At 39.0% G+C, this 17,673-nt stretch overlaps 1 protein-coding gene across 1 annotated transcript in view; it reads right to left on the bottom strand.

Annotated features, from left to right (window-relative positions):
• Nucleotides 1-778: 778 nt before the first annotated feature.
• fam171a2a (family with sequence similarity 171 member A2a) overlaps nt 779-17,673 on the bottom strand; it is a 29,605-nt gene continuing 12,710 nt past the window's right edge. The window contains exons 3-8 of the mRNA XM_039685662.2: nt 12,461-12,553; nt 8,365-8,523; nt 8,051-8,230; nt 4,836-4,949; nt 4,520-4,646; nt 779-3,442 (exon numbers count right to left, since the gene is read on the bottom strand). Coding sequence (XP_039541596.2) covers nt 1,909-3,442; nt 4,520-4,646; nt 4,836-4,949; nt 8,051-8,230; nt 8,365-8,523; nt 12,461-12,553 — 2,207 coding nt within the window. The 3' untranslated portion in view covers nt 779-1,908. The remainder of the gene's footprint in view (nt 3,443-4,519; nt 4,647-4,835; nt 4,950-8,050; nt 8,231-8,364; nt 8,524-12,460; nt 12,554-17,673) is intronic.

Below are 17,673 nucleotides of genomic sequence, written 5' to 3'. Positions count from 1 at the left end.
TCTGGTGACAGAAATACATTTGTATCACGTGTAGATTACTTTAAAAAAAACGTATCAATACTCCCCAAAATGACGAGAATCCATAGAAGACCATTATAATATGAAATTTTATAATTAGGCCTACTGTACAAATCCTTGTAACATTGTGCCACCTAGTGACTGCCCATAGCCCACACCCAGAGGACAAAATGCTTAGTCATATGTAGACACAATATTTAATAAAACATATTTATTTAGTTTATGTTAAGTAAAACCAAAAACAAGGGGTGCTACTGCTCCAAATTCAGTTGCCAAATGCTTTTGTGAAAATCTCAACTTCACAGGTGATGTACAGATCCAAATGATGAGATTATAATGCAAAATGATTTGCAAAATGTATTTTGTAACCATAAGTTCTAATATAATATAATTTGTTGTAATATAATGTAATGTAATAAATTATTTAACACAACTTCTGCATGTAGGAACATCTCTAAAACAATACACTTTACAGGAATTTGAGGGCACTTGTGAAAATTCAGCAGTTCATTTGAAGAGGAATGGTGAGATACTCCTGTTGGTACATGGATGTTCTGGTTGAGTGTATAATAATGTATTCTATGGTAATTGGCTTATGCTTCACATGTTATGAGGGCAAGGCTTAGTCAGTATTACAATAAAAGGGCAACTATTTAACGAAAATAACAGGTACAAGTGTGATATGAATAGTTTGGCCAGGAACCAGAGGCCGAAGACGATTGTTAATAATCAGACAAAAATAAAATGCATAAAACAAAAGTGAGGGTGTACATTTACTAAGGTGTTATTTACAAATGCGTGGTTCACACAGTTTAATAAGAGCGCTTAAGCAATACTTGTTAAAATAGACATTTTTTTTTCTCATAAATTCATCCATGCACATCCATATAATGCACAATCTGTATCTTCAGTCACACAAAAAAACATAAAAAAGGTTCTTTTTTTTTTACTTACACAGGTAACGGGTTCAGTGGTTCTGATTTAGTCCAAGGAAAGTCCTTCAAAACACAATTCCTATTGCTGTACCGATTCAACAGGAAGGCTTATTCAGAGTACAAAATGTGTTTTGTATATAAGCAGAACCTTTTATTCATATCTAAAAGTAGCTTTCCTACCCAAAACATTCTCCTTAAACATCTATTTAAAAAAAATGGCAACACTGGTTTTAGATAAGTACAAAAGGGTAACTTTTACCAACAGTACAAAATACAGTGTCATTATCTATCGACCACTAGGATTCAATAAGTCACATAGGAGTAAACACAAATTTATTTAGCAACCATGTCACCCGTTTGTGAAATGTACGATTTCCACACATCTTAATGGTACAGGTCTACATAAACAAATGAAAAGTTTAAGTAAACCACTACAATAAAAGAAATATAAACTGATAAAATCTCTCAATTCTTACAACAGCCCATATTTTCATCAATATCAAATTTCCATTTATATTTCTTTTGAAAAGGAAAAAGCTTTTTAAGGCTTGTGGATTGCTACCCAAAGTCAGTTTTAAAATGGCTCATGGCAATTCTTACAAAAAATGGGCATCACTTAAGCAAAGCGAGACAACATCTTGAGTGCAGATTCAAAGTTATGAATCCCTCTGGCCTCGTGAACTGCTGCTAGAACAACATCAGATGTCTATCAAAAGGACATCTAAGCGAGTGTGTGGACTTTAAAGGCTTCTTTACAAGCGACATTCAGTGCTAATTCTTGGTACCTAGTCTTGATGGTTGGAACAGAAACCTCACTCAGGTAAGTGCCATGTCTCTTATTGTGCTTTTCATCCAACTTTTTTTTTCATCTTTACACCTCATCAGTACTAAGTATCTATGCAAAAGAAGGGTACAGCCAAGACAGTGCCATAATCAGTCCTGGACAGCATGTGAGTTACTTGACATTGAACACTAAGAGAGGCCTTTCTTCACGCTTTTGCCAGGGGCTCTTCTTATTCTCGCCATCGTCATCTTTGTCATCGGCTTCGTTGTCATCATCAGGACTGGTGACAGAGTCTCTGTGGACCTCGCTGGCTCTACTGCGGGTGCTGTTGTCACGACTGCAGCCCTTACGAGGAAACGTCCCACCTCTGGACTCCGAGATCTCGTCAAGGAGTGGTGCTGTGGAGTTCTCCTCAGGCGAGTACATGGCTGAATGGCCCTCACTGCTCGAGTCTGGCGTTTCGATAACGGGAAGCTTGGAATAAATCTTTCCATGAGCTTTTCTTTCACTTCCTTCTTTTACCTTGCCCTCCTCTTTTGTTTTTCGGTGAGTAGACTTCCCTGAACTCGTGGGGATTCTTTTAGTACGGTGGTCCTGGGCTAGATTGCTGGGGCCCACGGGTGCACGCAAGGCTTCGTTGCTCAGCTCAATGTAGGAGTGTCTAACAAGAGAGTTTGAACGGCCATCAAGGGAAACAAACCAGGCACGGGGGTGCGGCTTTACCCCAAGCTCCAGCAGCTTCTTCTCTGTCATTGCTTGCAACTCTCCATTCATTTGTGCAATAGTAGAGTCATTGAAAAGGACAGGAATACGGACGGGGGCAGTGGATTGTTCAGATCCCCAGTTCTCCTCTGAAGGTCCTTCTGCTTGCTGGCTAGACTCTTCCTCTTCCTTCTCTTGCTTGGCCTGCTGCTGCGTTTGCTTTTGGTGTTGACTCTGTTGCCGAGGCAGTGTCATGCTAACCTGGATGCCATCCATATCGTGTTGCAGCTGTTGCTGCCTTTCCATGGCCTGCTCCACAACTGACAGGTCAGAGGACAGATGCATGTAATGTGCAGGGATGACCAGTGTGGGCACCATGCTGTGGTACATGCTCTCCTTCATCTGCTCCATGGAGTGACAGAAGATCAACTGGCCAGGCTGGGTGTTGACCGAACTGGCCCGAGAGAGGGGATCCCCTGCTGATGCATAATACTCTGGAGGTTTGCTGTCCTGACTGTGGTCCTGATAGTGACCAGCAAATGGTGGCAAAAGTGGAGGTGGAGACGGTGGGTCTGACGAATAGCCCTGGTTGTCTTTAGCATTATGGTGATGGTATCTGCGCTCATCGGAGTCCTCAGCAGAGCTGTAACCTTTGCTATAGTCGTCCTGTAGAAGCGGATTTCGAGTTCCTGAGTTTGAAGAGTGAGTGGCCTTCAATGGGAAGCTCTCTCCTCGCTTTGTGTCAGCATTCGTCCTGGAGTTGTGCAGCCTCTGGGTGGGGCCATGTCTGAAGAAGTCCTCTCGAGAGCTGTGGAGATCACGGTTGGAGGAAAGTTCAGATTTGATGCCGTCATGGTCACCGGCCGAGGAGGCTGTCTCCACGTGTCCACCACTGATAAGATTGAGGTGGGATGTGGATGTGCCCTGGTCTCTCTTTGAACTCTCCAGAGAGTAAGAGGGGTGCATTTTCCGACTGTGGTGCCGAGGTTTCAGACATCGCCTCCTGGAAAAATAATACCAATTTCTGTTAGCTATTATCCCACCAAGTACTGTGTGTGTGTGTGTATATATATATATAAAGAAAACATAATTTTTTTGTTGTTAACATAACTGCCAACTACAGTAACAGTTAATACAGTTTAGTGTTTTGCTCAATCTGCCAAGGGCTGCGAAAGATTTTTCTAGTCGACAAGAAGTCGTTCATTTAAACCATTAGTCGACTAATCTTTAATTAGTTTATTTTTTAATTAAATATATAATGAGGAGAATACTAAACCATAAAGAGCGTTATAGGCATAATATAGCCTATTCCGCGCTCAAGCGCACATAAACCTTGCTGCAAACCAATGAATGTGTCGGAAAAAATAGCATGGAGACATTTTATTTATTTATTAATAAACTATTGTTTATTATTGTATAGTCGGTGTCAGCTGCAAAGATGATGTTCACGATGGTGATATGCCATTTCCATCGCCTATAGTATAGGGAGAAATGTATCTTTCATATTTCATCTTCATTATGAAAAGCTTTTATTTGTACTAATCTATGGGTCTCGCAATTGCCCCATAGGGATAGATAAAGTTTTTGAAATGAAATGAAGCACAGATTACATAAGCAGAAAGTATTTCTTTTCATTTTGAATTGGTTCGTTTAACAGTAGACTTTTCAAGCTTTCTATAGATATATTCTAAACTCCGCCCAAACAATTTAATATGTGTCTAATGACAGCGTACATTTATATAGGTTAACGAAAGAGTGAGCAGCCATTTAAAGTTGCTACTTGCATGTTTCAAATGATAAGCCATCTTTAACGTTTGGATTTCCTGCCTGACATACAGTAATTATCACAAAGAACCATCATTAACAATCTGTTCCTCTTACTTCGTAACAATTTTTTTTTTCGGTGACTAACCGACTAATACAATTTTGGTTGACTAAGCCTCTTCTAGTCGACTAACGTTTAGTCTACTATTTGGGGCAGCCCTAGTTGATTAAAAACTTGCTATGGCGAAGCATACAAGGATGAGCTCTTAATTACTTTTTCGGGCAGACAACAAACATGCACACAGAGTGACAATACCTGCAGTAGTACAGTAGTAAACACAGCAGAATAAGCACTAGCAGGGCCATGGCACCCAGAATCGCTAGCAGGAAAATTGTGTGGTAGGTAGTGATGTCTCTCAGACCAGAGGTGTTCAGTCCTGTTCCTTAAACACAAAAACAAGTATTTTTATTTTCGCATTTTCTTAAGCATTAAACAATTAAACCAACCATGTTTAGAAATTAATGTCATAAAAAGATGAAAATGGTTATTAAAAAAAATTCTAAGATAAAAATCTTATTAGAATATTAAGTATATACAACATAACATGCCATGTAACTGCTGCTGTCCTCACCTGAGGCAGAGGGAAATGCTGCAAGCCAGTATCCTAAAGTTGGAGCCACAAAACTCCATGTCATCTGAGTGCCCTCTTTTTTAATGTATCCAGCACCGCTTCTGATCCATAGACCTACAGTAAACCAGGACTTTATTACAAAATGAGCGGACATGGATAAATGCAATGAAATCTTGCTTCAGCGTACAGGAAAACCTCAATTTAATGTGAATGGGCAGTGTGCCAGGGACAGATTAGACCCAAATCATGCCAAATTACACACCCAATAGCTTTTCTTCATTAAAAAGGCATTTTAGGATCAGTCTAGGTTACCATTCAATATTCAAAATCACTCTGATAATGGAATATGGTGCACCTAAGCAGGGCAGCGAGGGGCACATATTTGGCAACAAGCCCTAAGGCCAGACAAATGAGCACAGAGAGTTAATATGTTCTGACAGGATGAACCCTGGCAACCACGATTTCAAATGTCTCCCTCCAATAAAGACTAAATGCTCACCCTTTTCTAGACTGGAGCATACAAATTGGACCTGTTACTATATAGTAGTAAAACAACAACAATAAAATTAAATTATTAGTCACTGATACTTTTTTATTGTCTATTAAATATTACTTATCATATCAGATTTAACAGGTTTCAGCACTCTACAGCAGAATCCTAAGTACCAAACCCTGACACAAGCACAAAAACAGACCCAGGCAGCTGTATGCAATGTGTAATTATGCACACTAGAAGGTGCTATATGTTCAGCTCAGCAGGGGCTTTACCCAGTAATAGTAAGCTCCTTGAAGTACCTTGTGCATAAGCATTCCCTGTCTCTGTATGGGCTACTTCCTCTGTGATCTGTCTCCAAAACAAACAGGGCCTTAGTAGTCACATGGCAAAACACAATGAATGCTTTCATAATCTGAAAACATTGGGACATTCAGGCCCCACCCTTTTTAGATAAAGCACAGGACTTGGGCTCAGCAATCGGTGACATCATGTAAATTTGTGCTGTGTTAGTATATGAGACTCGGTGACTAAGGGCTTTGGGTTGTGCTTTCAGAATGTTATTCACATTTATATTCCCAACATCCACGTTTCAACAGTCAACAGAGCAAAGTCTTCTTAGACAATACAGACTTTTGTAGTTTACAGCCACACACGTCCATCACATGGTCAAAGACACACTTACAGAAAGATTTTATCTGCCCACACTCAAGAATACAGGATCATGTTCTGCAGAACTGACTCTTCTCTGGAACGCAGTTTTCTGACCACCCCCACACACTAAATATTCTGTTTTTTTCCCCCCTGAATTGATAGACTTTTCCATATCCTTGCTACATTTTTCTTTCCTTGGCTCTAAATCAAGTGCTTGTCTACCTTATCAATCATGTCTGAAAAATATCTAGACAAGAAGGAATCACAATAATATATATATGATTACTAAATTATGAATACATGATTCATACACTACCTTTCAAAACTTTGAGGTCGGTACAATTTTATAATGTTTTTGAAAAATGTCTCATGCTCACCAAGGCTACATTAAACATTCAAATAAAAACAAAATACTGTAAAGTAATATTGTGAAATATTATTAGAATTTAAAATAACTGAATTAGGATTATTAATGACTTATCGCCAATAATAATTTGGCGTAGTATATTAGAATGATTTCTGAAGGATCATGTGACACTGAAGACTGGAGTAATGCTGAAAATTCAGCTTTACCAACACAGGAATAAATTGGATTTGAAAATATATTCAAACATATATTAGATTATATAACACAACATTACTGTTATCTGTGTGAATATGTAACTTATTCTTGTGATGGTAAAGCTGAATTTTAAGCATCAGTACTCAAGTCTTCAGTGTCACATGATCCTTAACAGATTCCAATATTAACAAAAAAAGTCCTGTACTGTAGGGGGTAATACTCCAGAACATCCTTTCAACAGACTTATCTGTCAGGGCAAGAGTCAAAAGAGGCTTTTCCAGGCCAACGGACTGTCTTATTGCATTGTGAATTGAATGGGGACCTCTTATTGTATCTCTTAAATGCATTGTGGGTCATCTTTAATTACTGTACTTATATGACCCACCAATACCAGTTCAGGAAAACAAGCTGAGAATGACATACATGTAACCACACATGGGAAAGGGACTGAATACTGAAATGGGTGGGTAAAAGGGGGAGCTGCGATTAGGTTGCCATAGACTAAGCTGCTTAGTTTAAAATCATTTGAGATTTCTCAGTGGAGCTAAGAGGCTCAATGAATCTTTTAACACACTTTAGGATAGATCATAATAAGCAGTCCAGACATTAGGGAGAAGAACTGAAAATAAATGTAACAAAAAAATAACAGATAACCTGGAATGACATGTGAAACTATATCAAGAGCAATATAAGGGAAATTAAGACCTAAATGTACAGCCAGAAAGTGGGCCGATACCCTCTTTTAGTTGTATTGATTTTTCCACCAGAGCTGTTCTCTTTATTAAGCGGGCACCAGTGAAGGATCTAGGGAATTCTGCAGAGCTTGCCAGGTACTAAATCACATCCTGTTTTGGGAGCTGTGTCATGACAGGGTCAATGTCTGGAGATGATTTCTGCTTTATGAATTGGCAGGCTATTATCTCTCCAATGTTAGAAGACTGGACAGCTTTCTTTAATTAGTACTGCACATTCACTTCACTTTATCTGAACCCGCTTAAATGACTAAATTTGGAAAGTTAAACAGTCTTTCTCCATCTCCCCTTTATCATACTTTCTTACCTTTTCTCTGCTTCTTGTACACTTATTAACAATTTACGACCCCCTCTTCCAAATGCGGCCTTAAGTCCTTGTGGTCTTCCTGGAGGCTTAATTTTGCATGTACTATGACAAGGGTTTCTAATCCTGCCTCAGAAAAGTCGATGTCATACAGAGTTTAGCGCCAAGCTGCCCCAACACACTTGTCTGGACGTTTCTTGAAATCCTGAAGACATTGTTTAGCTGGTAAATTTGTTTAATTATGATTAGAGATAAACTAAACCACCATAGAATCTGCATTAGCAAAAAGGGGTGCATCAAAAGAACATGGTGCCCCCTAAAGTGGGCGTCCGTAATCACCCTCCTAATTACATTGGCAACAAAGTTGTTAGTTTGATTCATATACACTTGGATAAACTTGTCCACATACCAGTGTGCAAATGTACCCAAATTTTGTTACATGCTGTTTACCTGTTCTTTCCTCGAACCTCCAGACTGGGACACTGGTGGCAGTTTTGAGTGGAGAGTCAGAAGGAAGAGGGATAGAGATGTGAATGGCTTCTGACACCTGGACCTCAGTGCCGTTGGGCCCAGTGAGCTGAGCACACATTGCAGCTAGTGCAGTTAGCTCCACCCAGCTACTGTTGGTTCCTGAATCAGAAGTAATAGCAGAAAATGGATTACACTCCATTCACTCCATGGGTGGGGGGTTAATAGTAATGGCCAGAGAGATGGGTAACTCCACAGAAACATATCTCTTTGAAGAGGTGTTTGGATAAACTCACCTGTTGAGTTATTTTCCAAGGCGAGGGGGTAGGGGAAGCCCCCAAGCTCATATTGACTGCGGGAAGAGGTGAGCAATGCAGAGAGTGTGATTTGGGAGGTGTTTAGTAGTGGTCTGATGGCTCTCCTCTGAATCTGTACCCATGGCTGTCTCCGGGATCCTAGACAACAGAGATAAAGACTTGTTCTTTTTAAATGTATAGGTATAGTCTATAGTGAACGAATTTATAGATTCTGTTTTTGATAAAGAACCGAGTCATAACTATTTCTCACATTATTTCACGTTGTTGGTTCCCAACCCTAATAATGCTTTTGGGATTGTTGTTTCCTGCATTCACTTGTGAATGCAGTTTTATAGGATTCAGTAACCACTTCCTTTAACCAGAGTTGCTGTTATAATGAGCAAGTGATTCAACCGCTCTGCTATGACCAGTCCTCTTTTGCCAGTCAGTTAGCAATTAATTCCAAGTAATTGCTAAAATACCACAAGATTATAAAAAAATGTTTCCCAGAACTATAGAGTTCTTCAGAGTTTCCTGAAACATTTTACAATAAGAATCAAGCGTTCAGAATCCAAACTGTTGTAATCCCTTCCCCTCCCCCACTTGGCTTGCTTAGTCTGCGAGAGGCAAATAGAAAGGCCTAAAAATACAAGCGTGTATCTCTCACTGTAGGCTGTCTGCTCTGATTAGTGCTTGGTTAGCTGATCACTGATCGGCCCTGACATTCAGGATAGCGTGGCTGCAGTGGCAGTGCTTGGGGACCGTTTAAAGCTGGCAGGCCTCGATATTCCCTCTTTGTTGGTAACTGTTTTAGTAAAGTTATTTATTGACTTAGAAACTAATACAGTGCAAATCATCCAAAGGAATCTCTAAAATTAAACCCTTAACCATTTCTCTAACCATCTATCTTGAGCAACAGAAACAAACATGTATACCAGCATTTAAGACAAGTGTGAGATTCCCTTAGGCTTTAAATGGTAAGGCTAATATGAGCCTACTCACAGTCTAACTTTAGGTTTCTGACCCTAAGCCTAACTGCATAATCATGGCACTAGTAGCGATTTGCATCTTACATGATAAGGAAGGGTGCAACAGTGTCTGGCCAACAAAGCTTCCAATTCTGCTAGGATTGCACAAGGATTGGGCTGCAGATGGGTTGATCCCCTGTAAACCTGACATTGAAAACCAATGATTATGCAGTAAAAGAACGGAACAGTCTATCTGGGACTGATGAATTGCCAATCGGCAAGCCTCCTAAGGAGCTTGGGCATTATGAATTGCTTTGAGAATCCCCTTCATGTGCAGTATCATGTGGTTGGCCTCCTCTATGGGGTCGTCTACTGTCAGAGAGACGGTTAGTGATAAACCTCACAAATGTCAGTTGGCTTCATGAACAGAATGAACATAACCAAATAAAAAATATAAAATAAATACATATGTGTCACATATTTTCACATTTTCCAGGTTTCCTTTATTCTCTTTTAGTTGGGCAATTGGGCCTATTTCGAAGTGCTACCAATTGGCCAAAATCTTTCTGGTTCAGAGGGGAGTGTTCACTGCCACTCATCATTTTTAAGTCAGACAGAAAGCTAGATTGTGAAAAATGAATACACCTCAAGGAGTGAGCTCACCAAATAGATATACCATACATGAATCACTACACAGAACTTCCCTCAACTTTTGGCAAGCCTGGCATAGACGCCCAGTCAACGGAAGAAGAATAATAATAAGAAGAACGGGAACAGATACAATTGGTCCCTCCGCACCTTCAGTGCTTGGCCCCTAATAAAATGGGGTTGCATATTGTACATGTAATTCATTCCTGTTGTGAAATGCACCTAAAGATATTCACATATACAAACACAACAATGATATACAACAATGGCTTTCCAAACATTCAGATTCACCATTTATATTAGCATGTTTTTTTCTAAACAAACCCTCAAGCCCAAATCAATTGAGTGACTTCTTTTCAGGCTGGTATGCTGTGAACACAGAAATCCACCCACGCTATGGCTCACGCTATGGTTTCAGTCCGTACATTCGCTTGACTCACTTTTCATAAAAAATGCTCACAGAAAACATAACCTGACTCACTAGAGGTGCATGTTTGAGCAAAACAATAAAAGCATTATATTGTGCATTATGAATTCGTTCTCTAGATTCAGGGGACATTAACAAGCTCTTTATAACAGAAATTTAGTGGTCAGACAGCAGCAGAACCTAATTGATAGACTAGCAGATTTCAGATCAGGTTTTACATGACACATTCCTCCCACATAACAGAGACCGATATGCAACACTTTAATAACCCCTCCTCCTTCCAAAAGCACATTCTACTAGCACTGCCAAAGTTGCCATGGTAATGGGTTTTGAGGCATGAAAAAAAAAAAAAAAAAACACGCCAATGTGAGTCCTGATCTCCCTCTACTTCCCTCAGAAAGCACCATGTTATTATCTGAGGCTGGATGAACTGTAATAGTACATAATTAATAATAAAATAACACGTTTACAGTTGTTTTACATTCGAATATAGTTGCTTTATAGACTGATCGTAAACTGTTGAAATTCCAAAACTGCAGTGCACACTTATAATAACAACAGGTTGTTATAGTGGACTGGTATGGACGCTATTATAGTTATCACTATAGTAATCTTTATATTTATCGCTCTTGGTGTGAACGTTTTCTCAAGTCAGGCACACAAATAATACTTTGGTACAATAATGAATGATTACTCAAGGACTTTACACTCTAAAATGTCTAAATCAGACAGCAAAGCCTTTTTTTCTGTGCTGAGCCCAACAAGTTGCCCATTTATCTCTGGAAGAGCTTGGAGACACTGATGGTATTCTACAGCGAGAGCCTCTTTTACTAAATGTGAAAAGGGAACGAGAGCAAGCTGTTGGCTTGTCAGCAGAAGAGGGAATGGGAGGACACTGCAATATTTGAGTGCATGTAACTATAATCACGGATCACATCACCCCACACACGCAGCTACACAGTCCCTTTATGCACAGACAGAGAGATCGAGCTCATTAAGTTGATAAGAATCAGCCAGAAAGAGATGTGTCAGGATGTCTACACACACATACAGTACACAGTAAAAGAATGAGGATATGAAGCACATTTCATCATGCTTAGTAGTCCATTGGGTAAAATCAATTCCCATCCAGAATTCTTTCAACTAAAAGTCACTTTCCCAAACCACAACCATAATTTGAGCCATTGCACTCCTCATTAAACACCTGACTAGCACTGCAAAACAAACAAGCCACCCAGGCAACAGTTTCTCTAAATCTTCCTTATGTTTCCAGAAGAAACAACCACCTGCCAAAGCAAATGTGTCATTTGATCATGTTTGTAAATCTTAGTGGACGTTTATTGAGCATGGAACGTGGTGAAATAGCTTGTAGACACTGCATCCAGTCTCAGTTAAATTGGATATGCTTATTGGCAGCTCTTGAGATACGAGACTACAGTGTTAGTCTGATTATTTAAACGACCAACTCAGCAGTTCAACACATCTGCACATGTAAACACTGCAGGATGTGTGTGTGTGAATCAATGGTGCTGCTTTTGGATCTCAGATTCCTAACCATGACAAGAACAGGAACCTCATATCACTACCCACAGGAAAACTGTGGTGCTCAAGTGGGCAGTACAGGTTTAAGTCCAAACTGGGATGCCTTTTTCTCCCTAGTAATTACCTTTTTATAGTAGGCTACTATAAATAGAAAAACTGTGGTGAATTTATTAAATAGAGTTGATTCTTAAAGGCTATGATTAAAGAGATTAAAGAGTTTACCCTAAAATGTTTACTTTTTCACCATTTACTTACCCTTTCTTTCTTCTGCTGAACACAAAAGATATAGTGCAAAATGTTTAGAACCAATCAACATTGGAGCCTATTGACTTCCACTGTAATAATAATAAAACAGTGGGATATTTTTCTAAATATATTCTTGTATGTTTCACAGAAGAAAGAAATTCATAAAGCTTTGGAGTGACATAAAGGTGAGCAAACGACAAGAATTTCCATTTTTAGGTCAAACTATCTCATTAAGGAAAAAAACTAAGCAAAAAACAGAACTCACCTGGAGAACCCAACAGTAAATGCACAACATCGTCATATAGCAGGAGAGTGGCCGGTCTCTGGGGAAGTAAATATAGACTTATGGAGGCGTATACTGAAACAGAAGTGAGAGAGAGAGAGAAACGGAGGGATAAGTACACTACTGTTCAAAAGTGTGGGGTTAAAAAAAATATTAATACTTTTGTTCAGCAAGAATGCATTAAATTGTAAAAATAAGTAAAAAGTAAACACATTTATAATGTCACAAAAGTTTTCTATTTCAAATAAATACTGTTCTTTTAAATATTATATTAATCAAAGAATCTTGAAAAAGGTATCACAACAGTTGCCGCTTAATGGAGTGGATTCCACTCAATTATACATACAATGTTCATAATTTATATACATAACAATAAATTAGTCATACGGTAGTGTATTGACGTATAGATGTAATTAATATACCTTAGATGGTCCATATGCATGTCTCAAGAGAAAGTTCATTCTACTTCATGTTGCATTAGCTTAGCATGACAAACTTCTGAATTGTACTTAGCCTTTCGTTAGCTATTTGTATGCTATCCGTCCATCCACATGTCCATACAAATCAGTTAATCTCCCACTGTCTCATTTTCAGGAATCATTTACCCTGGAGAGCACAAGGATGTTGTTTTTCCTGTAATATACAGTAGTTCACCAGATGTAGCTGATTCCTCACAGGTGTAAGACATGACTCAGCACAGTCAGTTTATTACTCGCTTCAAATAAGCCTTTGATGACAGACACCGTGTAAAACCTGACAAAATCTGAGATAGCCCTGCCTGCAGCTATTAGTCTTCCTGTCAAACACTTCAGCTCTGTTGCCGTTCAGTGGATCTTAGTTTTGGATCCATATTTTGTCCAGAGGACAGACTCCTAAAGATAAAAACCAGAGCCTGTGACATATTATGTGAAGTATGAGAAGTATAAAATAAATGTTACCCATTGGCATGCCAACATTAAATATTTCTTAATTTAAAAGTCTTTTAGAGTAATCTATCTTTGTCAGCTAATCTGAAATGTACTGAGTGCTCCTCTACGGGCAGGAGGACATATGCTGGCAGTACTCCAGAAGACTGCTGCATGCTGGGAGTAGAAATCCTCCGTGTCTCTTTCCCATCTGCTACGGCACATTGTAATGTCCCCCTGACTACCCTGAGCTCAATGTTTTCCTGTGTTTATGTAATAAAAACATGATTTTATTCAAGCTCTTCAATGTAATAAATGCTCTCAGGATTATTAGCAAAAAAACTAAACAAGTTTGATCAGTTTCTATATGGAGAATGTACTGTAGCAGGCCACCAAAAGACATTAAAGGGTTAGTTCACCCAAAAATGAAAATTCTGTCAGTATTTACTCACCCTCATGTTGTTCCAACCCCGTAAGACCTTCGTTCATCTTCGGAACACAAATTAAGATATTTAAGATATTAAGATCGCTCCTGCATACAGTCCATAGGCTTCTTGAGGTACTGGCTCTTGCTGTCCCCGAAAAAACATTAAAGACATCCTTAAAATAGTCCAAGTGACTACAGGGGCTCAATCTTAAGTTTATCAAACGACGAGAACACTTTTGTGCGCAAAAAAACAACAAAAATAACGACTTTATTTCAATTATTCGTTTATTTCACCCTCTGCGCGAGTCAGGTTACTAGTTTAATAGCGTAAGCTTCTGTTATTGTACGTCACACGCATCACACACACATGACCAGCGTCGGCCAATAGTGAGCCTACGTGTGACGTAGCTCTACGCAATCACACTACGTTAACTGACTTACAGGCTCATGGAGAAGGAAGTGAATAGTTGAAATAAAGTCGTTATTTTTGTTGTTTTTTTGCGCACAAGTGTTCTCGTCGTTTGATAAACTTAAGATTGAGCCACTGTAGTCACTTGGACTATTTTAACGATGTCTTTAATGACTTTTCGGGGACAGCAAGAGCCAGTCCCTCAAGAAGCCTATGGACTGTATGCAGGAGCGATCTTAATATCTTAAATATCTTAATTTGTGTTCCGAAGATGAACGAAGGTCTTACGGGGTTGAAACAACATGAGGGTGAGTAAATACTGACAGAATTTTCATTTTTGGGTGAACTAACCCTTTAAGTGTCAGTAGAATGTATTTAGATTTCCCTGAGATCAAGAAAGCTTGTCACTTGCAGGAACAGACTGTAGGAAACATGACACAGACGATTCATGCACATTTACTCCCATGCAGTTATGCATAAATGAATGCACACACAGCACAGATGCCCTGAACAGTAGGGGCTCTTCTCTTTTTAATATTCTCTGCTTGTAGGTGTGTGAATAAAATAAAGGGAACGACAACAATACAATGCATTAGCTAGAAGCTAAAATAAAAGTCTGTATGAAGTGAGGGAGGGTAATGCATGGGCATTGACTGGTTTCATTTTACATCATTTATAACCATAGTTACCTTCTGAAGCAGTGTGACGACACATAACACATTCATACACCTAATAATGTATAGAGATGCAGAAGGTATAAGTACAATATCTGTTATCGGCCATGAGAGAGTCTTCTACCGGGCGTTCACTTTATCTTCAATCTTATTTTATATTTAATTTATTAATTTTATCTTTGACAGATCTCAAAATAAATTTCGTTTTTCATATTTAATAATGTTGTGGTGTCTAAATTGACTTGTAGCATTGAAATCAAAATATTTTGGGTGTCAGTTTTACTTCAATATATTTAAAGACAGAAGAATATGGAATTTTAATATCAAGCAATTATACAATTGACCTTAATTGGTGTCAGTGTGAACCCTTGTTTAATAGATAATTTAATAGTGAACTGTTCCTTTAAATGCTCTGGGGTCGCTGGAGATGGCCTCAAGCTATTATTCTCTTGTTATATCTCATATATTCATTAAAACCTTGTCCACACAGATGTGTGTCAGCCTAAGCCATGCGTCTGTGTGGACGTGGTTTTAATTAATATATGAGATATAACTAGAGAGTTCGGATTTTCATCATTATTTAATTACTTTATTACTCGCACCCATAAACGGTTTGGGAGTTGAGCGCGCCTATTCTCAGCACTCAAGTTAATATTAGCATGAATTGAAAGACACAAACCCCAAATGTGATATCATAGGCTCTTTAAAACCAATAAAATAGAATTATTCAGTTAAACCAAAATGGACTAAGAGAGATAGGCCACTGGAGGAAAGAACAAGTCAAGTGTTCCCGAGAATCCCGACTTGAATTGATTTAATCTGAGCCGCAAGCAACTGCCTCATCACTCCACGAGAATGACTCTCTCTCCCGAGTTTGCGTGACTCACACAGATTATCAAAGTGCTGCAGGGACAGTTAAAACTCCATGACACTGTAGATTTTTTTTAGAAACTCTTTTTCAGCATGGCTAAGAGACGAAATGGAGGAGGAATAAGGGGGCAGATGTTTTGGTACCAAACAGATTGAAGTTGGTGTACAGACCAATGCATTATTATCATTCAAATGGCTGGCATCAAATCATTTTCACACTGCTAGTCATGGAATTCATCAACCATCCAGATTAAAACATGAATCTGCCAATTAAAATAATTTTAACTATTAGTACAATTATAACCATCACAGGAATTGGCTGATAGCAGGCCACATGCAGATGCAATGAACAGGGACTGAATGATATATACATTAATGTTATAACACTTTTTTAAATATTTGATATACCATAATATACATTTTATTAATAATATAATTATTTCTTTATATACACAGACAAAATGACCAGCTTTAACTCCCCAAATGTTGGCATAATGTATCCCAATCTTCAAGCAGAACGAACTGGATGAAATCAATCCACAATCTGACTTGTGATGCAGCCGGAAATTAAACCACACCATGTTCATTCGTCTGACCAAAAGAGAACTGGCCCTGGAAGACTGGAAGGCTTTTTCCCCCCCGATATTGTCACCGATGGAGCATGGGTTCCTTTGTAACTGTCGCCTTTTGGCTTGCTTGGTTGTGGACACTTAATATTCTGTAATATTATTAACTGACTGCGCTAACACTACTGGAAGATAACCGAACTGAGCTGGATGATGATATCACCGTTTTCTTCAGTGCTGCTTTATAGACATTACTGCATAACCGATGGACTTCCACAGTTTTTGAACTGAACTGAATCAACATTCAAATAATTCAACAGAATAATGACTGTTTAATATTGTCTATAGCTGCTTTAAAGCAGAATTTAATTCTGTTTGCATCATTGGATCGTTATTTTACTATAAACCTGCTTTGAAACAATTTGTATTGTATAAAGCGCTGTATAAATAAAGGCGACTTGACTGACAAAAGTGGCGGGAAATGAGTTGTCCTTCTGGCCTGCATAACAAAATGCCCCAAATAAATCTCATTTCAACATTTTTAATTAATCGAGAGCTTGTGGGAAAATATCTATCAATACCAAACTCTACTTACCAACTTTTTGACTTTTTTCATTTTGTACAGTTGATTGGTCTTGCCATCAATACAATGAATATATCTTACATTTCTAATATCACTCAGACTTTGGGCATAGTATCTTAATCTCTAATTGATTCCTGTAAATTGATCTGTAGAGTTTAAACTTTGTCTAATGGCAAAAGGGACTGTGTCCTCACAATTCACAATCCATTTACTTCCTTTCTTCCGCAACTTCATTTCATCTACACCAGGGGTGTCCAGACCTGCTCCTGAGGGGGTCACTGTCCTGCAGAGTTTAGCTCCAACTTGCCTCAACACACCTGTCTGGAAGTGTCTATTATGCCTAGTAAGACCATTATCAGCTTGTGCAGGTGTGTTTGATTGGGGTTGGGCAGGCCAGAGACCATCCAGGACCAGGATTGGACACCCCTGATCTACTACGCCATGATTTTTGAAGCATCTCCTAATTTGGTGTGACTCAATGGGAATGTGTGCAATTCCCCCCCAAGAGGCTAATGTAATCCTAAATATGCCTTCATTCACTAGCCAGGCAGGTCTGGCACAACATGGAGCCACATTTGCTGGCTGTCTCCATATCTGTAACCCCTCTGGCTAAGTGGCTTCCAGCTGCTCGTACAGACAGCTTTATGCTGAAATACACGATTTCACTGCCTCCCCCTCCCTGAGGTCTGACCGCATAACTAGGTGGGGTTTGGGTGGAAAGAGAGGGGTGGAGGAAAGCATGCTGTTGTGCAAACAGAATT

Source organism: Pimephales promelas, chromosome 3, assembly GCF_988280905.1.
Source record: "Pimephales promelas chromosome 3, fPimPro1.hap1.1, whole genome shotgun sequence".
NCBI classification, from domain to species: domain Eukaryota; kingdom Metazoa; phylum Chordata; class Actinopteri; order Cypriniformes; family Leuciscidae; genus Pimephales; species Pimephales promelas.
The sequence above is the reverse complement of the archived record's forward strand: the minus strand, read 5'-3'. Positions and strand labels throughout refer to the sequence as shown.